At 64.4% G+C, this 24,322-nt stretch overlaps 1 protein-coding gene across 1 annotated transcript; it reads right to left on the minus strand.

Annotated features, from left to right (window-relative positions):
* Positions 1-1,331: 1,331 nt before the first annotated feature.
* Positions 1,332-24,322, minus strand: LOC119100795 (spectrin alpha chain). The gene is made up of 6 exons (XM_037223933.1): positions 24,213-24,322; positions 21,733-21,897; positions 15,848-15,988; positions 15,029-15,156; positions 8,543-8,709; positions 1,332-1,785 (listed from the first exon to the last, which is right to left on the minus strand). The coding sequence occupies exons 1-6, from the start codon at positions 24,314-24,316 to the stop codon at positions 1,657-1,659; spliced, it is 834 nt and encodes a 277-aa protein (XP_037079828.1). The 5' UTR covers positions 24,317-24,322; the 3' UTR covers positions 1,332-1,656.

The following is a 24,322-nucleotide window of genomic DNA, read 5'->3' on the forward strand; positions in this document are numbered from 1 at the left end:
ATAGGCAATCTGCGTGGGCCGGTGTCGGCACTTTGAACGGACACTAACCGACGGTGTGCGCCAGCAAGTACGCCATTCAACGAGAGACGTGCCAGGCCCATGCGGCCCGCCCCAGTATTTTGTACGCGTCATTGTCAGCAGTCAGCATTGTCGATCTGTCCCGGTCCGTACTGCCCGTCTACGGGCTTCTGCTGGAGCTCTGGGGTGACTCGTATCGACGTTCTTTGCCAGCCGGTATCGGCCCGCGCGTTGGATCGGTACCAGCGGTCTGCATCAGCTGAGCCTTGGTCTTCTGCGTGGCCAGCACATGTGATGCACCTGCCGTATGTTTGGATCGGCATCGGCGGTGTGTGTGTGTGTGTGTGTGTGTGTGTGTGTGTGTGTGTGTGTGTGTGTGTGTGTGTGTGTGTGTGTGTGTGTGTGTGTGTGTGTGTGTGTGTGCGTGTGCGTGTGCGTGTGCGTGTGCGTGTGCGTGTGCGTGTGCGTGTGCGTGTGCGTGTGCGTGTGCGTGTGACACCGAGTGGCGGCCGTCTCAGTGTTCGATATGGGTAGTCGAAGCGTCTGGTCGCCGGTGGCTTGTGCGGGCGGTGTCGGCCGCCGGCGCCCGCCACTGTCCGTGACCTGCGCACGCTCGCCTCGGCGGGTCGCTCCTCGCCTCGGCAGCCGCCCCTCGCCTGGGCAGCCGCCCCTCGCCTGGGCAGCCGCTCCTGGCCTCGACGGGCGCTCCTGGCCTCAAGAGCGGCTCCTGGCCTCAAGAGCGGCTCCTGGCCTCGGTGACCACTCTTGGCCCAGGCGGCCGCTCCCGTGCCGGAGCGTGCGGGCCGCCGGCGCCGGCCTGCAACGCCCACCTGGCCTGCTCTCCAGGGAGCGGGCGGCGGTCTCGCGCGCCGCTATCGACGTCCCGGCTGCAGACAGACGGACCAACAGACGGGCGGACGGAGACGCCCGGCAGCGGAGACGCTCTGTTTATTGAGGGAGACAGCGGCCGGCCGCGCTGGCGGCGACATGCAGCGCCGTATACCGGACATATAGGACGCGATGGCCCGCCGGCGGCAGCGGCGCGCACCGGACAACCGCCAGCCAAGCTGCCTTCACCACTGGCCACTAGCAGAAATAATGCGGGTGAATGCCGGAGCAGGCTCGGCGACCGCGGTCTGACAAGCTCGGCAGCGGCCGGCGTCGGTGAGGTGTCGAGCGTCAGCGTGCCGGTGCCGGTGCCGGTGCCGGAGCCAGAGCCAGAGCCGGAGCCAGAGCCGGAGCCCGAGCCGGAGCCCGAGCCGGAGCCAGAGCCAGAGCCGGTGCCGGTGCCGGTGCCAGAGCCGGAGCCGGAGCCAGAGCCAGAGCCAGAGCCAGAGCCAGAGCCGGAGCCCGAGCCGGAGCCCGAGCCGGAGCCGGAGCCGGAGCCGGCACCGTGTGCGCCACCAGGTGAACACCGATAACTATGCGCCCGGTCGGAGTAGCGGACGGCCTGGGCGCGTACGCACCACCAGCCGTCCGAGCGCGCCGCCGTCCGCCGCTCGCCCGCTCCGAGCAAAAAGCTGCGCACTACAACACAAGATAAATAGTGACTGGGTCTGTCAGCCGACGCACGGCACGGCCAGACAGCTGCTACGATCGCGAGAGATAAGACAAAGCGAGGCCACCGGCCGGCGCGGCCTAGTTCTGGAACAGCGAACGCGTGAAGTCGACGTAGTCGAATGCGTTGGGGATCTGTCTCTCGGTGTTGGGGTCCGTGTATGGCTTCATTCGGTCGGCGCAGTAGTCTGCCATCTCCTTGCTGAGGTTCTGCCGGCGGAGGAGACCGTGTGAGTGCGGTGCCGTGCAGAACAGGGACAGGGGCAGGGTCAGGGTCAGGGGCAGGGGAGTGGCGGTCCGCCCCACAGCTGCTCCTGTAGCCCGGAACGCCGTCGAACAAGCCCTTGCAACCGCCAACTCGTGTTGTCACTGATACGACAGCAGCAACATCTTGCACGCGGTGGGAACACAGGATGAGCTGTAAATTAAACGAGCCACAGCTGTTCAACCGGACGGCAGTATTCCCACAGCAGCGCGTTAAGGGCCAGCCACACATCTGCCAATGTGTGATATATATATATATATATATATATATATATATATATATATATATATATATTATAGAACACGTTACAGGTGTGTTTGTAAAAATGCAATACACGGATACGACGACAAACACAATTCGTCAGCTGTTTCAGTCAAGAAACTCAAACAACGGCGACAATGTCATAAATTGCGAGACGCCTAACACCGCCATCCCAACGCCGTCCACACATCCCGTCAAACCCACGCCAAAGCCCTCAGGGCAAAGCCCGCTGAGCCTGCTTATCACATTTGCCCGGTGTGCTCCGCGCACGACCGATCGTTACTTCAACAGGTACGGGTGCACGGGTGCGTGGCGGCGAGGACCAGGTGGGGAGGAAAGCCAGCAGCTCAGTCGCGCGCGGCTCGCCACGCAGGGATCCCGGCCAGAAGCCCGGGCGCCGGTCGACTCGGCCGGAACCACGCCACGTCAGCAGCGTTCAAATCTCCACCGCCGACGGGCACCGGCTCACAAAGGAGCGGCGCTGAGAGACGCCAGGCCGACAAACAGCGCTCGCCCCTCGACAGAAACTCTCGGAGCAGCCGTCAGAGCGGCGGGCGGAAGGCGGCCGGAATAGCGGCCTGGCGCTGGGCGGCGTTTGTCGGTGCCGGGCGTCCCAAACGCTGGCCGCCGGCCTGGCACCGCTGCCTCCGCCGCCTCGGTCCCGACCGTCGTCTTCTCGGCGGGTCGGGTATCATGCGGCCCTCGGCCGGCGGCCGGCCGTCGGCCCCCGACTGCAGGGAAGGTGCACGAATCGATCGCCCATGCGGCCACGGTCAGGGCTGCGCCGCCATCCCATTGATCCCGCACGGGCCGCTGGGGCCGCGGACGCCGCTGATTTCGCCTTCTGGCCGGCACGGCGGACGGAGGTGCGAGACGGGCCCGGTCGATAGGCGGGCTCGGCGGCGCCGCGCCGCTGGTAAACAGCGGCGCACGCCCAGCTGGCCGGCAGCGGATCTGACGGCCGCCCCACGCCCGCAGGAGATCTGACGGCCGCCCCACGCCGGGCGTCACGACAGTCCCACCGACAGGGAATCTGACGGCCGCCCCACGCAGGCGTCACGACAGTCTCATCCGCCGAACCCGCCGCCACCTGTCCCGGCCCGGCGCGTGTCGGCCGGCCGGTCTGCGGCCGGCCGCGCGCCAGCGGGCGAGCCGCGCCACAAGTGTCAGTGACCGGCGTGTGGCGCGACCGTCATCACCATTGATCCTGCCACCCGTCGCCAAGGTCCGAACCCTATCATCGCGGGCTTCGGCCGCCGCCGTCCGACGGCGGGGAGAGCGGGGAGAGAATCGACGTCCGACGCCAAGCAGCGCACGGGAACACGTCAGTCACAACCAACAGGACGCTACGCATGAACGCGTGGAAGGGAAAGTGACCGCACAGCCACGAATCCGACTACGCAGCCCTCCTGGCCCAGCAGGTGGCTTACGTCCGGACACATGCTTATCCCGGCTGCATGGGCTGTCGGCATCTACGGAGCCAAAGGAACGGCGACGCCCAACGGTCTCGGTCTGAGCCGGGTAAACAGCGCGCCACGCGGCACACGTACCGCCCGCATCATCTTCCATTACCGGGTATTTGCAGTCGGGCGCCGGAAAAAGCGGCCCTGGCCGAGCCATATCGGGCCATCAGTCAGCGCCCGGCTGCGCACCGGCCGTGATAACGACGACGGACTCCGGGGCCGGGGCCGGCGCCGGCCGGTGCGCGTCTGTTGACAGAGCGGCGCGGCCGGCAGGTGACGGCCCAGGCACGGACGCCACCAGCACAGCGGCCAGCAACCGACCAGCTGACGCTGTGCCGCTAAGCACTGCAAGCCAGTGAGCCATCACAGATGCGACTAAGATCATAAGAAATAGCGACCGTGCTTTAATAAAGGAGTGAGACTTAAATCACAAAAACGACCATGTTTCAATAAAGCGCTTGTTCTAAGTGATATGGACACGTAATCGATGTGAGAGGGAGACGGAGCGCTGTGTATTGAACGGGACCGTGCCAGCAACGCCGAAGGAAATGTGGAACAATGTGGCACCAAGCGTCGGCCGCCGCCCCGGCCGCCAGACCGAATAGCACTCCGGGCTATTTATCGCGAAGCGTCACTGGCGGCACGAGAGAGCGAGCGAGCGCGCTCGGTCGGCTCGTGCCGGCGTCTCCCCGCCACAGTGGAGCCGACGCCCGGCGCAGCACAGCCGGCGCGCCCGGCCGCCGCCGCAGCCGGGCGGGTGACTCTGTTGTCTCGAGACGGAGGCGCGTCGGCCGGCCGCCGCCGCAGCCGGGCGGGTGACTCTGTTGTCTCGAGACGGAGGCGCGTCGGCCGGCCGCCGCCGCAGCCGGGCGGGTGACTCTGCTGCCTCGAGACGGAGGCGCGTCGGCCGGCCGCCGCCGCAGCCGGGCGGGTGACTCTGTTGCCTCGAGACGGAGGCGCGTTGCCCGGCTGCCGCCGCAGCCGGGCAGGTGACTCTGTTGCCTCGAGACGGAGGCGCGTCGCCCGGCCTCTTCCGGCGCGCTCTGATTTACGGACGACGGCTGTGTCCGGGCGCGGGCCACTGAATCAGCGGCGCGGTGGTGCGCCGGAGTGCACTGTGTCCGCGACGCGGGGCCTCGGCCGACGCTTCGAACGCCCTCGGAACAGCACTGGCTGCTCCGGACAAACGACGTGACGATCGTAACGACGGCAAACCGCAGCGGCGGTCGTCCCGCGTGACGGCCTCAAAACCATGGGCGGGCCTAACATAGAGCGGCCGACGTTTCCCTGCCCCCCCCCCCCCTCTCTCTCCCCCTCTCCCTCTCGCTCTCGCCCCCACGGACTCGATGCTAACAGCCAAAGGTGGCTAGCTACCGACGAAACGACGGCTTGGCCCGGATTTACCAAGAAACGCCTCAGCCTTGCGGTCCCAGACGGGATGAGCCGTCGCCGCGACAACGCGCTACTCCAAAGGCCCACGGAACCCCAGAGCTGTGTTAATGACAGGGGCCCGATGCGGACAATACAAGCCGCTACTCAAACACATGCCATACTTCTGTTACGACACAGTATCACGCTGTTAACGCTTCCCGCTAGGACCCAGGACCCTCCGCCCAGAATACTTGGCTGGCTACGACCTAGCTTAGCTTCCTATTGATACGCGTCCAATTGGATCTAAAACATCATCGGGTTTAAGACCGTATCAAAACCATTGGAAGCAGTCTCACTCGATCCAACACTGCAAATAGCCGGTGTGAAGCGAAATCTCGTGAGTTGCCTCGCGCCGAGCGGACCACCCAGAGGTCGCGATCTGTGTCACTGCTCTCAAGAAAGTCATAGGATGCGTGCATTACTGCAGCCAGGAGAGCACGCAATGTGAGGCGGCACCCGAGAGCTGGGGGTTCACCACTGTCGAGCCGTCGACCTCGTTTGCACGAGCTGTTGCCGCAGATCGGCTTCCCAGCACCGAGGTGGGTGGCGACGGGACAAACCCGCCGGCCGGCCGCGTCGCCGCCGCGACCACAGGACGACGGGACGACAGGACGACGGGACGACAGGACGACAGGATGACAGGATGACGGGACGACAGGACGGCGGGACGGCGGGACGACGGGACGACGGGACGACGGGACGACAGGACGACGGGACGACAGGACGACGGGACGACAGGACGACAGGACGGCGGGACGGCGGGACGGCGGGACGGCGGGACGACGGGACGGCGGGACGACGGGACGACAGGACGACGGGACGACAGGACGACGGGACGACAGGACGACGGGACGACAGGACGACGGGACGACAGGACGACAGGACGACGGGACGACGGGACGACAGGACGACAGGATGACGGGACGACGGGACGACAGGACGGCGGGACGACGGACGACGGGACGACAGGACGACGGGACGACAGGACGACGGGGACGACAGGACGACGGGACGACAGGACGACGGGACGACAGGACGACGGGACCGACAGGACGACGGGACGACAGGACGACAGGACGACGGGACGACAGGACGACAGGACGACGGGACGACAGGACGACAGGATGACGGGACGACGGGACGACAGGACGGCTGGACGACGGGAACGACGGGACGACAGGGACGACGGACGACAGGACGACGGGACGACAGGACGACGGGACGACAGGACGACAGGACGGGCGGGACGGCGGGACGGCGGGACGGCGGGACGGCGGGACGGCGGGACGACGGGACGACAGGACGACGGGACGACAGGACGACAGGACGGCGGGACGGCGGGACGGCGGGACGGCGGGACGGCGGGACGACGGGACGACGGGACGACAGGACGACAGGACGACAGGACGGCGGGACGACGGGACGACGGGCATGTGACGAGCGGGGCGGCGGCGGTCCGGACCAGCGGTCCGGGCCGGCGGCGGGACGACGGCCGTCCGCCGCGACACGCGTCCGTCTGGCAACTTCGGCCCTGCTGACGGATTGGCCCGGCCGGGCGGCGCCGGGCGAGCCGCCGCGCTCGTGATGGCCCGTCGGCACACTCGCCCGCGGCGGCCGGCGACCGTGGCCGCTCCGCAGCCGTGTCCGCCGACGAGCGCGACTGTCCCCTGGTGGCCAGACACCCCCCAGGGGCGGTGTCTGGGTCGCAGAGCTACGGCTCGTGCACACGAATGCCGGGGACCGGCTGGCCGCGCGCCGGCGCCAGTGCAGCGACCGCCGGCCACCGCGTCCGGGCATCGCGGCCGACGGCTCACCAAGTAGGCCCGCTCCAGCCAACTCCTGCAAAGCTTGACTCAAACGCGACAACATTCATGTCGTGTGTTCTATGGACAGGCACATCAGTTTGCCAAGCGGACGGCAGGCAGTCGAGGAAAAAATTGTTCCTAAAAATACCAGCTTCCGGCCAATATAGTCCACCATCAATTTTCAACCTAACCTTTACGATAACCTTTAACGGACGCACTGACAGGCAGGTGGCCGCCGACATGCGTTAATGACTGCCACATGCCTCGAGTACAACACAATTGGGATCAACGAGTCAGGAGCATTCTTAACCCAGTCTGGTCCGGCGCTGTGCGCGTGGCGCCCCGTCCCGGCGCTCCGACCCCTGCCCGCCCGCGCCCCGGCCGCCGTACGGAGTGGATATGGGCTGGGGAGGGGGGGGGGGGGTTGGCGGCGTTTGCCTCCCCAGGGGTCGCGCTGTCACGTGGCACAGATTGGCCCCGCGTGCGTGCGGCTCTATGCACAGGCGGCCAGCCACATATCGGGCCGCTCGCAATAAGCGCCGCCGGCCACCTGGCGAACAAACAGACATACGGAGCCCGGGCAGCTGGGCACTGGCGCAGAGGGAGCTGGACTGGATACTGACGGGCGGAGGGCAGGCACAGCCAAACACCGACGTATAGGGAGCGGGGCTGGATACTGACGGGCGGAGGGCAGGCACGGCCAAACACCGACGTATAGGGAGCGGGGCTGGATACTGACGGGCGGAGGGCAGGCACGGCCAAACACCGACGTATAGGGAGCGGGGCTGGATACTGACGGGCGGAGGGTAGGCACGGCCAAACACCGACGCACAGAGAGCGGGGCTGGATACTGACGGGCGGAGGGCAGGCACAGCCAAACACCGACGTATAGGGAGCGGGGCTGGATACTGACGGGCGGAGGGCAGGCACGGCCAAACACCGACGTATAGGGAGCGGGGCTGGATACTGACGGGCGGAGGGCAGGCACGGCCAAACACCGACGTCTAGGGAGCGGGGCTGGATACTGACGGCCGGAGGGCAGGCACAGCCAAACACCGACGTATAGGGAGCGGGGCTGGATTACTGACGGGCGGAGGGCAGGCACGGCCAAACACCGACGTATAGGGAGCGGGGCTGGATACTGACGGGCGGAGGGCAGGCACGGCCAAACACCGACGTATAGGGAGCGGGGCTGGATACTGACGGGCGGAGGGCAGGCACGGCCAAACACCGACGCACAGAGAGCGGGGCTGGATACTGACGGGCGGAGGGCAGGCACGGCCAAACACCGACGTATAGGGAGCGGGGCTGGATACTGACGGGCGGAGGGCAGGCACAGCCAAACACCGACGTATAGGGAGCGGGGCTGGATACTGACGGGCGGAGGGCAGGCACAGCCAAACACCGACGTATAGGGAGCGGGGCTGGATACTGACGGGCGGAGGGCAGGCACAGCCAAACACCGACGTATAGGGAGCGGGGCTGGATACTGACGGGCGGAGGGCAGGCACGGCCAAACACCGACGTATAGGGAGCGGGGCTGGATACTGACGGGCGGAGGGCAGGCACAGCCAAACACCGACGTATAGGGAGCGGGGCTGGATACTGACGGGCGGAGGGCAGGCACGGCCAAACACCGACGTATAGGGAGCGGGGCGACCAGCGACTGACTGGTGGAGAGCGGGGGGGGGGGGGGGCGACAAGGGACTGGGCCGACCAGAGTCAGGCCAGAGGCCACCTACGGTGTAGAGCTCCTCCTTGAGCACGTAGGGCCGCTCGCCGTTGGTGATGGCGCGGAAGGCGTGCTCGATCTCCTCCGAAGACTGCACATTCTCCGTCTCCTTGCTGATCATGAAGGCCATGTACTCCTGCAGGCTAATGAAGCCGTCCCGGTTGGGGTCAACCACGTCTGGAAGGACAGCGTCGCGTGTTAAGGGCCGTCGGCGCCACTCCGTCAAGGGACGGATAGCCCCTTGTGACGCGGGGACAAACTGGGTACAAATGCCACCCATGCTGAGAATATTCAGGAGAACCCATGCTGAGAATGCTCATGTCAATGGAATAAGAACGTTGGATCAACATGCCCATTGACATTGGGATTTATTTTTTACCCATCGCCACATTACAGCACCAGCTGCTCAGATAAGGCTCGACAGTTCACGGGAGCAATGACGTAAAAGAGCAACGCGCAATGTAGCCTCTAACCTGCAAATCTAAATAGCACCGAATAACAGACATATCACGCACGTGTTATGCGCTCATCGTCCGCCTAAATACGACTGCTTAGTAAAGTTGTTTACGAACTGACCAATCCAAAATATAAAGTATTGTTTAAAGTGAGTCTTATCCTTGGATCCGCCTTGTCCGCCTCGGATCCGACCTTCATTTCGCGCAAGATATGCAGGCACATTGTTAATAATAACGTAAAAAATAAATAGGAACTACACCAGAACCGAACTGTTATTTGTCGCTCAGGGCTGCGCGTCGCAGATTGCCACAAATGGCGTACGTGACACCGAGCAGGCATGCAGGTAACGTACGCAACGAAAAACGCCTTCGGCGGCGGCGGAGAATAAAGGCACAAACCCGGTCGTGACTAAAAGTAAACTAATAAGTCGGAACGTCCAGATAGCATCCGGCCCGAGAAAGTGATGATCCAAAGTGTCGGTGATGGCAGACAGCGTGGGTGCTGCGAACACACGGACCTGACCGCCTGCGGGCGTCTGACAATCACGCTAAAAGGCACCATGTCCGCGGGCCGCAGACACTGGCAAATGCGCCAGCCGCCGGCTGCCGATGGCTGTGGCGCTGACGGATGTCAGGGGCCGACAGACCGGGTCGGTGACGCCATCCATCGCCTCGGACGCGGCTCGGACGCTGAGACGGCGCGCGGCCGCGGCCGACCGGAGGCCGCCGCCGACCGATGATGGACGCACGGTCCCAGCCCCAGCGCCAGAAGGGGAAACACCGTGAGGTGGGCAGGAGCGCGGCCCGACGACCACCAGTGAAGACCCACAGATCAAGCTGTCGCCAGCCCGCAGCCGCCGCCCTCGCCCTGGACGTGTACGGCGGCGGCAGCGCCCGGCCGCTGCTAAGACGAGACCGCGGCTGTCACTGTCCAACACGAGGGACGGGCGTTCGGCGGGCGGCGCCTTGCCGGCAACGTCACGGCGAACGACAGTGACAAAGGCCGGTCGACGGGTCGCTCCATCGATCACCAGCCGGCGCGCGTGGCGCCGCCTCCTCCGAGATCGCGCCTCGATGGCGCTTCGCCGGAGGTCCCGGCGCGGCCGCCGCCGCTCGTTACCGGGGGATTCTGTCAACCGGCGGCCGGACGTGGCTGGCGCTGCCGATACAGCGTCGGCCATTCATCAGCGGCTCACGGCTGCTGCTGGCGGCAGGGCTGCGCGCACTCGGGCCGGCCGACCGCCCCTTCCCACTGAACCGGCCGCCGCAGATGCGCTCCGGTCGCCCTGTCGAGGACGGCACCAGGACCGGAGAACAATGTCGGGGTCGGCGTCAGGACTGGAGAACAATGTCGGGGTCGGCGTCAGGACTGGAGAACAATGTCGGGGTCGGCGTCAGGACTGGAGAACAATGTCGGGGTCGGCGTCAGGACTGGAGAACAATGTCGGGGTCGGCGTCAGGACTGGAGAACAATGCCGGGGTCGGCGTCAGGACTGGAGAACAATGTCGGGGTCGGCGTCAAGACCGGAGAACAATGCCGGGGTCGGCGTCAGGACTGGAGAACAATGCCGGGGTCGGCGTCAGGACTGGAGAACAATGTCGGGGTCGGCGTCAGGACTGGAGAACAATGTCGGGGTCGGCGTCAGGACTGGAGAACAATGTCGGGGTCGGCGTCAGGACTGGAGAACAATGTCGGGGTCGGCGTCAGGACTGGAGAACAATGTCGGGGTCGGCGTCAAGACCGGAGAACAATGTCGGGGTCGGCGTCAGGACCGGAGAACAATGCCGGGGTCGGCGCCAGGACTGGAGAACAATGCCGGGGTCGGCGTCAAGACCGGAGAACAATGCCGGGGTCGGCGTCAGGACTGGAGAACAATGTCGGGGTCGGCGTCAGGACTGGAGAACAATGTCGGGGTCGGCGTCAAGACCGGAGAACAATGCCGGGGTCGGCGTCAGGACTGGAGAACAATGCCGGGGTCGGCGTCAGGACTGGAGAACAATGGCGGGGTCGGCGTCAAGACCGGAGAACAATGCCGGGGTCGGCGTCAAGACCGGAGAACAATGTCGGGGTCGGCGTCAGGACTGGAGAACAATGCCGGGGTCGGCGTCAAGACCGGAGAACAATGCCGGGGTCGGCGTCAAGACCGGAGAACAATGCCGGGGTCGGCGTCAGGACTGGAGAACAATGCCGGGGTCGGCGTCAAGACCGGAGAACAATGCCGGGGTCGGCGCCAGGACTGGAGAACAATGCCGGGGTCGGCGTCAAGACCGGAGAACAATGCCGGGGTCGGCGCCAGGACTGGAGAACAATGCCGGGGTCGGCGTCAGGACCGGAGAACAATGCCGGGGTCGGCGTCAGGACCGGAGAACAATGCCGGGGACGGCGTCAGGACCGGAGAACAATGCCGAGGTCGGCGCCGTAGTCTTGATTGCGCCAAAGCCGGCTGAATGATCTGGGGGCTTTGTGGAGTGGATTCAGGTCCATTTGCCAGCACTGAGCCATCTGGAGCGCCAAGATGGCGAGCCGTCGCTCCAACCGGAGCGCGCATATTCAGAGGTCTCGCCTGATTTTGCATTGCCCCATTCATTCATTCCGAATGGCAGAGGTGAACAATGAACACTGTCGGCAGAGCCAGAGTCCGTGGTCGGATGGGAGTGAATTGATCTGGATGCACATTTCGTGCATTTGAAAAGACCAGACGTCGAAGAAATCAAATTTGTTACCAGACATTATCTTATAAAAAAGCGATGTTGATAACTGCCCAACACAATATCTCCAAAAAGCAGCAAATCTCTGCTTCTCCTCATCAATCAAAGCACCTCGTGCATAACCAGTTTGTATTGCACATTACAAGGCCTTTATGTGGGATCAAATTATCTCGGACCTTACGGGGGGGGTTCAGGTGGTTTCTACGAGCGTTGCCCTAATAACGTTATCTATCAAAAGCAAATAAATGTGGCTTGCTAAACCAACTGGCTGCTGTGACGTCTGCCGGTGCCGGCTCCTGTTTCGTCCAGAGGATACCAGACTGCCGCAACTGCCACAGGTGCTCCAGGCGCCGACGGTGCCCCAGGTCAACCGAGCAGCAGAGGGCCGGGGCGTCGGCCGGCCGGCCCGCCCGGTGGGTGGGCCGGCGGCGGGGGCTCGCCGGGTCCCAGGCGCCGGCCGTCTCCCCAAACACTGAGACGGCTCCGCCGCCGGCCCGTTTATTTGGCCGGCCGATCTGCGGGGCATTCAGGCCGCCGTGCCGGGCGTCTGGAGCTGGCCGGGCTCCCGATGTGGCTCACCTGCCACGGGCGACGCCACCGCGGAGGCGACATTCGGCGCCCATTTCCGCCAGCCGCCGGCGCGGCGGGCCGGTGGGACGGCCGCCGGTCCCCCGAGCCCGGTCGGCGACACGCTGCACCGCCAAGCCGGGTGGGTGGGTGGGTGAGCCGACAGACGGCACTCGCTGAAGCGGCGCGGACGGCAGCGTCGGGCCCGTTCGGCGGCGCGATCGATGGTGCGCCCGGGTCCGCGCCGGCCGGGTCGCCGGGCGCGGCGGCCGCCTCCCGCTGACCGCAACGTCGCCGGCCGGCCCAGTAAGTGATGGCCTCAGAGAGGTCAGGCAGCCACCTAATCCGCACAAAGGCGGCGGGAGGGCGGCGCCAATATGGTGGGGCGCGGTAAATCGCACGGCAGGCCGGCGCCGCGCCCGGGCCAAGGCCGTCGCCCAGTCCGGCAGCGGGGCGCCCCACCGCATCGCTTCGCACGCCGGACGCGACCGACGCTGGAGCGACGGCGCCGCCTGCCGTCGGCACCCGCTCCGCCGGAACGGGCCGCGGTTGTAACGAGCCGTCCGGGACCGGTCGGCCGAACGCGAGCGGCGCCCGGGGACGGCTGCGTTAATGGCCTTATCCGCCGCACGGCTCGCAGATTTGCTGCGTGGAAACAGCTGCTCGGCACAGATGGGCTGTCTGACCGTCTTACAGATCAGGCACAAGGACAAGGCACGGTGTGGCGATTGCTGGCCGGTGATGATGATTTGGGTTTGCTGGGGAGGAAGTGGTTGTTCACGTGGATCATGTTTACGTGGCCATGGGGTGGTCATTTCAATGGGAGACTGGATGAGGGAGTTAATGGAAATGAGCTGGTAAGTCGACTGGTTAGCGAGCGAGTTATTTGTGTTCATCTATGATGCCCCGGAATGCGTGAGGCGTGCTATTAAATACGCCCCTAACACGACGGCTACGTCAATATTTGACGAGATCGCAGCACAAACAGAGCACAGCAGGCCCATATGAGCCGCGGGTGAGCTGCGCTCGAGTGGTGTCTGTAATCCCGGCGGCACACTGCCGTAAGCAGTACTCCGCGGCCGGGCGGGCATCGACCAGAGCGGGGGCTCGCCTCACGGGCTGCCCCCGGCGTGTCCTCCTTCGTCCGTCGGCCCGAGAGGCACGACCCAGTGCAGCACGCCCGGCCCGCTGTCCCCGTTGGGCCGGGTCGGGAGCCGGCTGTAGTCGGGCTCCGGGCTGCCGGCTCAGCGGCCCGCTACCGCGGAATCGATGGACGCAGCGCCCCGAGCGCGTCTCTCCCTCTCCCTCTCCTCCTCCTCCTTCTCCCTCTCCTTTCCCATTCCCTCTCTTTCTCTCTCTCCACTGCCACTGCCACTGCCACTGCCTCTCTCTCCCCTCTCTCTCTCTCTCTCTCTCTCTCTCTCTCTCTCTCTCTCTCTCTCTCTCGCTCTCGCTCTCGCTCTCGCTCTCGCTCTCGCTCTCGCTCTCGCTCTCGCTCTCTCTACCTCTCGGCCGTAGCCATAAAGCAGGCGGCCTATCAACTATTGGATTTCGGGGAACGTGGGGGCTGAGCGGCTTCAACCAAAACGGGATTGATTTACACGCCCGAACAAGGAGCCGGGAGATGTGACCAGATATCCGACGACACACAGAACTTGCGCGTTTAAAGAGCGCGGATGCTCAAAAGCCTGCCAACTGCGCTTCCCTTATAGCTTTGAGCGAGCAGCCCACACATCCGCCGGGATATCTGAGGGTAAGAACCAACAGGCAACACAATCGATGACTTATGATTGAACTGGAGAGACCAGTAGAATGCCGCGCACCTGCAAACGCACAGCACCTTTAGGTGCCACGCTGAGGCCAACGATGCCAGGTGGTAGGGCATCGTGTCGCTGTACGTCCTGCCACCGTAACCAAGTGTGTTTGTGACGCCGATGCGACCCCCCCCCCCCCCCCCTCGCCACCGGCCGGACCTTCACCGTGCCGCTTCGACCGAGCGCGGCTAACGCCTACAGCCAGGCCGCTGTTGCAGAGGCGGCGCGGACCGACCCTCCGCCGGCGCGCGCGGAGACCTCAGCAAAAAGCATCGCGGCGCGGCCGGCGGCTCGTTACCCCGCCAGGCGGCGCCGCAGTACGGCGCGGCACCCGCACGCCGCCCCCAGACGGAGCGCGACGGCGGCCCGGCTGGCAACAGCCGGCGCAGCCTACTGCCGAGAGGGCTAGGACGCCGCATACCGAGCGCTCCGCCAGCTCTACAGTCGCAGCTGATGAAGACGCAGCACCACCACACGGCAGTGCGTGCCGATAGTCCATCCGACCATCGTTCACGTCTGAACGGCTTTCGGATGACTCTCGTCTGTAACACTTGTGTGCTTGCAGGCCATGCGTCGCATTCTGATCTATGAAATCGTTTACAGCCCGACCACGACACCAAATCAATCAACGCGCGTATTAAGACCATAAATTGCTACTCAACCGACGAGAATCAGTAGTACGACTAGTAATCCACATGACGGAAGCGTCCAGCACCGTAACAAATTCCTACTAGAACCAAAATGGCATCGTAGAAAAAACCCGCGAGGAGTGGAACCACTTGCCGGCATGCAACGCACAAAGCTCGGGGTTTGACGTGGCGCCGGCGGCTGCAAGTCTCATGAATACCTGACTTCACATCTTCCGTACTTCAAGTGGCTTCCTTACGGCGCGCCACGTGACGAGAGCGCCGGTTCCCCGCGATGGCTGCCGCAGCCGCGCGGAGGGCTTACCCAGGATCTCGTTGAACTCGGGGTCGGGCTGGCCCTCCTCCACCATCGGCAGATCGTAACCGAGCGCACGCAGGCACGACTTGAACTCCTTGTGGTTCAGTCGGCCTGCCTTCTCCTTGTCGAAATGCCTGCGGGTGGCGACAGGGGAGCGTGTGAAGGGAACCGACCCGAGAGCGGCCAGCGGTGCCTGCGGTATCCATCGGCGGGCGTGACGCGAGAGGCTGACCACAGCCCAGCTCAAGTCGAGCGAAGACAGAACCGGCGCGACAGCACACTGGCACCACACAGCACCGATGGGGAGACCGCACACGGATGCAGCGTTAATGGAAGCGATACATCGTGGCCCACGACAGCCAGCATACAACACATTCAGACGTCCGCCCTCTCACGTTTAGCAGCTGTTTATCACGGCTCGGCGCCCCAGGACCTTCCCTTACATGGTGAATAGTTGACAGAGCACTTATCAGTAAAACAGCGCACGCACAAGCGTCCGATAACACACATCAGGTCAGTGAGCGAATATCGGGCCCCACCCCAGCCGCAGGTCTCAGGGCCTTGCAAGTCCCCGCGGAAGGCATAGCACCCGCTATCGAATATCGGGCCCCACCCGAGCCGCACGTCTCAGGGCCTTGCAAGTCCCCGCGGAAGGCATAGCACCCGCTATCGAATATCGGGCCCCACCCAAGCCGCACGTCTCAGGGCCTTGCAAGTCCCCGCGGAAGGCATAGCACCCGCTATCGAATATCGGGCCCCACCCAAGCCGCACGTCTCAGGGCCTTGCAATTCCCCGCGGAAGGCGTAGCACCCGCTACCGCTTACTTGAACATCATGGAGAACTCCTTCAGCGAGTCCTCAGCAACGCCCGACTGGTTGCGGGCCTGGATCTGCTGCTCCAGGTTGTGCTGCATCCGCATGCCCAGCTGGTCCAGCTGGTCCCACTGCTGGGCCAGGCCCACCGTGCTTGCCGGACAGGCCCACCGGTCAGCCCACGTCCGACCGCACAGGCCCACCGCTTAGCCCACACATGACCGGACAGGCCCACCGGTTAGCCCACACGTGACCGGACAGTCCCAACGGCCAGCCCACGCATGACCGGACGGGCCCACCGGTTAGCCCACACATGATCGGACAGACTCACTGGCCTCCGTGCAGTTACGATACTATACAGACCCGTGAGATTTATTGGCAACGGTGTTGGGCTTCCAGATCCCAATTACAGCTTCAAGAACCGTTGCAGCTCACCAAGAAAGCGCATGGTTTGGAATCGGGGCATTTCACTGAGCATTTTGTCTCGGTAGTCATTGATACATAGGAAGAACTGCCATTTTTGGTTAAAGGCCTGCACTTAAATGATGAGTTTTTCATTACAGTGAAATTAACAAGACGGAAAGATACAATCGCATCTTATTAAATTGCCTACAGAAAACAAAAACAAAATGAGCCCAGGCGTCGCAAAAGCCTCGGGAATACACAAAAACAACCACAGTTTGTTCGTGCCTTACTTTGCACGATCGGCTCTAGCCGACCTTCCGATTTATCTGGGATCATGATAGGATATAGTCGCTGAAAGGCCACACAAACCCCTGAACTGTGTCCGCCCCCGCAGCTGTGTGCCGTCGGCTCCGTCCGTGCCGTCTGGCCGGTACAGCGGCAAATCTCTGAGCGTCGGCACCTCGGCCAGGACAGCCCAGGGCAGTGGGACGGGCGCAGACGGCACCCAGCTGCGGCGCCGGACAGGGCCGGCCAGGGCAGCCCCGGGCGGCAGGGCGGGTGTAGACGGCACCCAGCTGCGGCGCCGGACAGGGCCGGCCAGGGCAGCCCTGGGCGGCAGGGCGGGTGTAGACGGCGCCCAGCTGCGGCGCCGGACAGGGCCGGCCAGGGCAGCCAGGGCAGTGGGGTGGGCGCAGACGGCACCCAGCTGCGGCGCCGGAGCGGGGCCGGCCAGGGCAGCCCGGACGGTGGGACGGGCGCAGACGGCACCCAGCTGCGGCGCCGGAGCGGGGCCGGCCAGGGCAGCCCTGGACGGTGGGACGGGCGCAGATGGCACCCAGCCGGCGCCGCAGGTGGGCGGCTCTAGCCGGCCTGTCGAGCGCAGCACGTCGCACCCGTCGATATCGACCATCGGCGGTGCTGATTAGTGCCGAGCCTGATCCGCGCTGGAGGCACTGGTGCCGAGCCTGATTCGTCGCCTGACTGGGTCGGCTCGCACGAACACACGGCAGCCACCGATCAGCTCCGACGGCGCCCGTTACCGCGGCCGCCGCCTGAGCTGGGCTGTGGCGCCCGTCACCGCGGCCGCCGCCTGACACCACAGCCCAGCCTGCCGGCCTGAGTCTGAGTCGGCCGTCCTCAGCCGAGCGTTCCCGCGTGACAGTGGCGCCAGCCGGCCCGGCACGCCGCTGGAGGTCTGGGCCACGCCCCGCGCGCGGGCCGGCTCTATCTGCCTTCAGGGGCCGCCCCTGCGGCCGGCTGAGGCTATGGCGGCCGCTCCCTCTCTGACGGCCCCACCGCACCACGGCCGGGCTGCCACCGACAGCGTCCGAGCGGCGCCGCTGCGGCCGGCGCGGCCACCGGTCCCGCCAGTCCGATGCCAGCCGGCACCGCGCCGCCATGGACCATATGATCCCGGCATCGGTGGTCCCATGACGGCCGGGACCGCCGCCGCTGACCGCGCGGAGCCGGCGCGGCGCCAGCCGTCCCAATGGAGTCCGGCCGTGGCTGACGCCACCCGAGCCGTGAGCCGGCGCATGCGCGGCACGGCGGCCTAAGCCGGCCCGGTGCGGCCAGGTCCCGGCCCCGCTCTAATCAGGCCGCTGGTGGTCCAATGGCGGACTTCACCATCAGCCCCGCCGCATGTCACGGCCAGCTTGGTGGCCAAAATTGCAGTTGCACAATTCACTTGTGTTCGGTGCATGAGTCGTCATTAGGAGCTGTAATCCCAGGTGGCCGAACGAGCGAATTCCATGTTAGACAGACTCGTTCTTTGAGGGTCTTTTATCAGGTTTGAATAGCAGCGCATGTTCAGCTTTCGAAATGACAACCCATCGCACGCCCTTGCACATTTCATATTTAAATCGACGGTCCTACGACGTAGCAATAACTCACCACGCGCATCGAAGGGCGGCCGCTTCAGCGCCCATGTATGCGAAGCGCCTGCATGACGTCACCCGCCCTGGCAAAACATTGCACGCCCGTACCATGCCAAGCTCTCTGCCCGCCGTGTCGCCAGCCGAGCTCGAGACCCGCATCGGTGACCCACTCGGCCGCGGCCGCTGCCGGAGGCCATCGCCGGCCAGCTCGCAGCGGCGACACCCGACGAGCCCTTACATCAGGCGGCGTCGGCGTGGCTCTCATTAGAGCGGCCGGCGCAGATACGGCTTCCGGCCAGCTAACGACCACAGAGGCCAACAGGACCCGGCCGGCCGGCGGCGTCTGATCCGGCGGTGTCTGATCCGGCGGCGTCTGATCGGGCAGCATCTGATCCGGCAGCATCTGATCCGGCGGCGTCTGATCCGGCAGCACCTGATCTGACGGCGTCTGATCCGGCGACGTCCGATCCGGCGACATCTGGTCCGGCGGTGTCTGATCCGGCGGCGTCTGATCCGGCAACGTCTGATCGGGCAGCATCTGATCCGGCGACGTCTGATCCGGCGGCGTCTGATCCGGCGACGTCTGATCCGGCGGTGTCTGATCGGGCAGCGTATGATCCGGCGGCACCTGATCCGGCGACGTCTGATCCGGCGGCACCTGATCCGGCGACGTCTGATCCGGCGGCGTCTGATCCGGGGGCGTCTGATCCGGCGGCCGTCATCAGGCCCACACTAGCCGCCACCCAGCTGGTCACTCCCGAGTCACCCCTGGACAGCTGGTCACTCCCGAGTCAGCTCTAGACAGCTGGTCACACTGAATCATCCCCTTCACAGATATGACTGAGTTTCCCGTGAAGTCCTGTTCTGTCCCCTCCCGCCAGCTGACCCCTTCCAGATCAACTCTTCTGAGCTGCCTTCACCCGAGTGACCTCCAAACATCTGAAACTCCCCGGCTTCAGAAAGCCGACCTGCCCGGGGTCATCCAACAAAGCTGTTGAAAGTCACCCCACCAGAATGACCTGTCAGGTCTCCGACCTCTGACCTCTCTCAGGTCTGCCCTCTGAGGCTGGCCACTTCTGGGTCCATCACCTCCGGATACAATACAGCCCAGCTGTCTGTGCAGACCCCGCAGTCACGCTGCGAACCTCTTCCTCCCGCTCATGTCCTTCCACCGAACTGAAGCTAGCCCACATCCCCCCCCCCCCCCCACCCCCGACACTGAACCAATCCTCATCTTGTCGTCATGCACTAACGACGGCCCTCAGCGCCGACCTTCCGGCCGAGCGTGCCTCAATCTGAGCCGAGCCAGCTGCCGCCAGCCCTCGGGTGCCTGGTCTGGAGCGGAGCGGTGCGGCGCCGACCCCGCCACAGGCCGGCCCAGCGCCGCTCCCAGAGGAGGCGGAGGCGGAGGCGGCAGGCCGGCAGCACACTGCGCCAACAGGCGACCAGCTGCAGAGTCCGAGCCGAGGGCGGGCACTGTTCGATCCCGGACCATGAGTCAGACGGACCGCGCTCCCGCCGCCCAGCGTCGAGTTGCCCACACACGCTGTGATATCATTTCCAGGCACCACTTACATGCCTGAGCTTGCGTATTCCGACAGCGTTAAAATCTTCCGGCCAACGAATTGATTTAATAATGTCATTCTCAGAAGTTCGGGCTTGAAATCTGGATAGTTTTCTGGAAGACATCCGATAATGGGGGGGCATCGATTTATTCTGACCTTCAAGCAGTACATATCGACACCATTTCCCAGAACCGAATAGCTGTCCAGATGCGTCGAGTGGGAGATCATGGGAAAGTTCCCGCGCTCGTGCCCGCGGCTATTTCATGCACAACGCATATCGATTGTCGTGTGCTTTGCCCGCCCCCTTCGCCGACCCGCATGGGGCGTCGCTAGACATCACCGGTCTCCTCCGTCGCGGCCGCACTCCTTCCGACAACGTCACGCCATGATCCACGCAGAACCGAGGACGCCCCTGCGCGGCGCCGTTCAGAAAACTTCAGATTAGCAAATCAAGCACCCTGAAATAAGCTATTCCCGGGCGGGCTTTAAACGTTATCAGCAGCTGCTATCACGCACCAAATGCGCTGCCACAGAAGCCATTCGGGGATTCCATGAATTTTTATCAGCTCGCGCTACAACCGAAAAGCCGCAAGGTCACAGTTCCGTGGGCGATGAACAGAAGGCCACCGGACGTTAGTAGGGTCCCGAGATTGAACCGAACAGTCTAGGAAGATGGTCCTTCTCAGCAGGACCCCGCCGGCGTCCGAACAAGGCGGGGCGGGGCGGGGCGGGGCAGGGCAGGGCAGGGCAGGGCAGGGCAGGGCAGGGCAGGGCAGGGCAGGGCGACCCGGCTCGGCCCCCTCCCCTGACGGCTCAAGCCCTCACGGTCCGTTCGCCGCCTGCCGCACGGGCAGCCAACAGGTGAGTGTTGTACACGGGACGCCCCGCACCACACGTCTGGGCCGATCCACGCGCACGGCGCACGGCGCACGGCGCACGGCCAGTTCCGTGACGTCGAGCGAGACGGCCGACGGAGAAAACTTTCCGAGAACTTCACGACGGAAAAGCAGATCGGTCCCGTAACGTGAAGAGTTGGAGGGTCGATCAGCAATCGGAGCATCCTGGGCGGGCGCGCAACAGCCGTCCGACGAGACGGTGATGCATGAAAGTATCCCACGCGCCACGAGAACGTTGCATTAGAAGGCAAAAGCAGCCAGCACAACCCGGTCAGTCGCACAGTACGCCAAAGGTAATCACATTGGCCCGTCGGTCGGGTCATTAGGCCCAAATGGAAGATGCCTTCTGTTAAGGCCGAGTTCGCGGCCTTGAGAAACGGCGGTCTACTTCATAATGGCGGCGCGGTACAAGTGCGATTAAGTCGCAGAACACGTGTGGCTTAAATCCGTTAAGAGAGCAGAATGGACAGGGGACGCAGTGGTCTTGAACGAACAGAAAACACTCTTGTTTTGTTTTCTCAGTAATTTGTCTTCACGGATCCCTTGCACCCCCTGATGTCAGATCGATCTGGCCATATTCGGCGCCACGCAACACTTCAGTCATGGCCGGCGTTCCGGCGTTCTCGCAACAGCCGACGCCTTCCAGCGGACAACAAAGCTGGTGCGGTGGATCTTTTTTCGTTCAGGCAGCGGAAAGAACGGCGGCGACTTGGCCACCACTTCACACCAGCGCTGCGCAGTGTAATTTAGACGGCGAATCTTGTTTCCTCTGCTGTTGTTGGACCGAAGTCGTAGGAGCTTGAGGCGTAAACAGTGCCGCTCCTAATACGACTCGTCCGCCTCAGCCAGCCAGCGACTTCAGCATCGCTCCAGTGGGCGATCTTCCTAGACAGGCCGGTCCGCCACACCGCGCGCCCCAGCGCCGGCGCTGGGCGGCGCCGCTGTCAGGCCAGCGGGCCGCGCTCCGGCCGGACCCATGCTCCGGTGGCGTCCCTCGGCGCTAGCCGTCTGCGGCGCGCGGCCATTGGTCACGCCGGGTCGCTGCTTGCGACAGGGGGGGGGGGGGATAGCCAAACCCGTCCATGGCAGCCCTTGCTTTGCCCTCCCCTCCCCCATCAGTGCCGGCGGGCGCGGTCAGCAGTGTCGCCGCTCACCTGTGCTCGGTGTAGCGGTTGTCCAAGATGAGGTGCTCCTCCAGGATAGCTCCCAGGTCCTCGATCTTCTTGAGGTCGCTGCGGCGAGCGCGCACCTCGGCCGCCTTCTTCTTCACGGCCTCCAACTGCTGCTCGAGGGTGCCAGAGCCCTCCATCATTGACGACCTGGCGGTGACGAAGGTGGCGTTAGAAAGGTGCAACGACGACGGCACCGACAGTGGAGAAGTGGCGGAATTGCCAGTGCAGCAGTGACGGGATCGACGGTGGAGCTGTGACGGGATCGGTAGTGGAGCAGTCACGAGATCGACAGTGTAGCACTGACGGGATCGACGGCGGAGCAGTGGCAGGATCAACAGTGACAAACAGTGGCGGGATCGACAGTAGAGTAGGGGCAGGATAGACAGTGGGGCAGTGACGGGATCGACAGTGGTGCAGTAACGGGATCGACAGTGGAGCAGTGACGGGGTCGGCAGTGGGGCAGTGGCAGGATCGACAGTGGGGCAGTGACGGGGTCGACAGTGGGGCAGTGACGGGATCGACAGTGGAGCAGTGACGGGGTCGACAGTGGGGCAGTGGCGGGATCGACAGTGGAGCAGTGACGGGGTCGACAGTGGGGCAGTGGCAGGATCGACAGTGGGGCAGTGACGGGGGTCGACAGTGGGGCAGTGGCAGGATCGACAGTGGGGCGGTGGCAGGATCGACAGTGGGGCAGTGACGGGGTCGACAGTGGGGCAGTGGCAGGATCGACGGTGGGGCAGTGGCAGGATCGACAGTGGGGAGGTGACGGGGTCGACAGTGGATCACAGCGGCGGGGCCAATCGTGCTGCACAACAGCGGCGGATCACCGCCGGCACTGGCACTAGGCCAGTGATAGCATGACAGCGCATCAGTAAAACGACCCACGGCGGACCAGTGACAAGACCGACATCGACACGGCGCACGCACCGACAGCGGAACAGCGCCAGCTCCGCCATTGCACGGCGAAAGGACCCATTGTGGCGGTATGCCGGAACCGCCGGCGGCCGGTACAGTGGACCGGCGGACGCGCGCCGCGTCCGTCCTCCGATTCAGACGTCACCGTCAGCGGCGGCGGCGCGCCCCACGCCCATTCAGCGGCGCGGCGGCGCGGCGCGCGTCCTCACCTCCCTCAAGACGGACACGCGGCGCGCGCCGAAAAACAACGCGCATTGCAGGCACGCTCCGGTGGTTGTTTTCCGGACTTTCGGAAGAATGATGGTCAGCGCAGCGGCGGCAAATTTAGCAGATTGAACGTGAACGGCAAGACAAGGGAAGGGCCAGAGCCAAGTGGATGAGCGATGTGCGACAGATGAGACAGACGACGAAAATAGACCCGACAAACACTGTGTGGTGGGCGCACAAAACACTCTCGGCCCGGCCGTTTTCGACACCGAATACACCCGCAAGATGCGCCACAAAGTAAATCGATGTCGTTACCAGGCGACAACCCACTCCCATCGGTATTGGCTGCCACGTCTTCATCGAGGGCGGGGCGGGAAGAACAATGAGAAAGTTAGATTGGAAATTTCCGCAGCAGCGAAAACTGGCCGCCAGGGACGCCGCCTCTCGCAGCGGCACACCGGCGCCGATCGAAGCCCGTCTTCAGGGCGCGACGCGACTGACAAAAGGCTCCACAGGCAGCGTGAATACCGCCGAGCTGGCGGCACGGGCTCCGCCGGAGGGGCCGTCCCTCACCAGAGCACGCCTCCGCCGAACGACCCCCCCCCCCCCCTCTCCCGCTCACTAGAGCGCGCCTCCGCCGCCCCTCAGCACAAGGCGAGCACTCAGTGGCGCGGTCCACGCCCTCGGCGTCACACCATCGCTGCGTGCCGCTGTAGAAACACGCGAACCCAGACCCCGCGTGGCAGCCGGCGGCGCTTAACATTTGGCCATAACGACCCGGCCCCCTTCACCGTTGTTAATTGGGATTGTTGGGCGCGTCGAGTGCCATGCTCATTAGACCCCTATACAGAAGTGTGGCCTACTTAGCGCTGAGTGTGACACGCACTTGAGGCACGCGCGCATCGCAGAAAATCTCAGAGCTTTGAGAAATGCGGACAGTTTCTTTGCCTAGAGAGCATAGAGATCATCGCTCAGGTCATCCGGCAGTGATCCAGTGCGCCTGCGGCGGGGACGCGATCGCTCACCGTCGAACTGCGCACCTGGCCAGACAGCATGGCAAACTGCGCGGCAGCCAACGGGAGCACACAGGCACGAGCCTCCGAACGTACCCGGAAGTGGCGGCTGGTCCGCACACTCACCTAGTCCCGGTCAGCCAGGAGTGGAAGGCGTTGGCGTGCTTGGCGAACTCCTTGTCCGCACACTCACCTAGTCCCGGTCAGCCAGAAGTGGAAGGCGTTGGCTTGCTTGGCGAACTCCTTGTCCGCACACTCACCTGGCCTCGGTCAGCCAGAAGTGGAAGGCGTTGGCGTGCTTGGTGTACTCCTTGTCCGCACACTCACCTAGTCTCGGTCAGCCAGAAGTGGAAGGCGTTGGCGTGCTTGGCGAACTCCTTGCGCAGCTTGTCGTTCTCGTCCTGGCGCTGCGCCTCCTTGGTCAGCTCCATGTCACG

Source organism: Pollicipes pollicipes, unplaced genomic scaffold (assembly GCF_011947565.3).
Source record: "Pollicipes pollicipes isolate AB1234 unplaced genomic scaffold, Ppol_2.1 Scaffold_4881;HRSCAF=5763_pilon_pilon_pilon, whole genome shotgun sequence".
NCBI lineage: Eukaryota > Metazoa > Arthropoda > Thecostraca > Pollicipedomorpha > Pollicipedidae > Pollicipes > Pollicipes pollicipes.

Bases quoted from the DNA above. Each gene is read 5' to 3' on its own strand.
- LOC119100795 (XM_037223933.1), bottom strand. From the start codon at position 24,316: ATGGAGCTGACCAAGGAGGCGCAGCGCCAGGACGAGAACGACAAGCTG. The intron at 21,898-24,212 runs GTGAGTGTGCGG...CGTCACCGCCAG, and splicing joins TTCTGGCTGACCGAGACTAG to GTCGTCAATGATGGAGGGCT. The intron at 15,157-15,847 runs GTAAGCGGTAGC...CGCCACCCGCAG, and splicing joins GAGTTCTCCATGATGTTCAA to GCATTTCGACAAGGAGAAGG.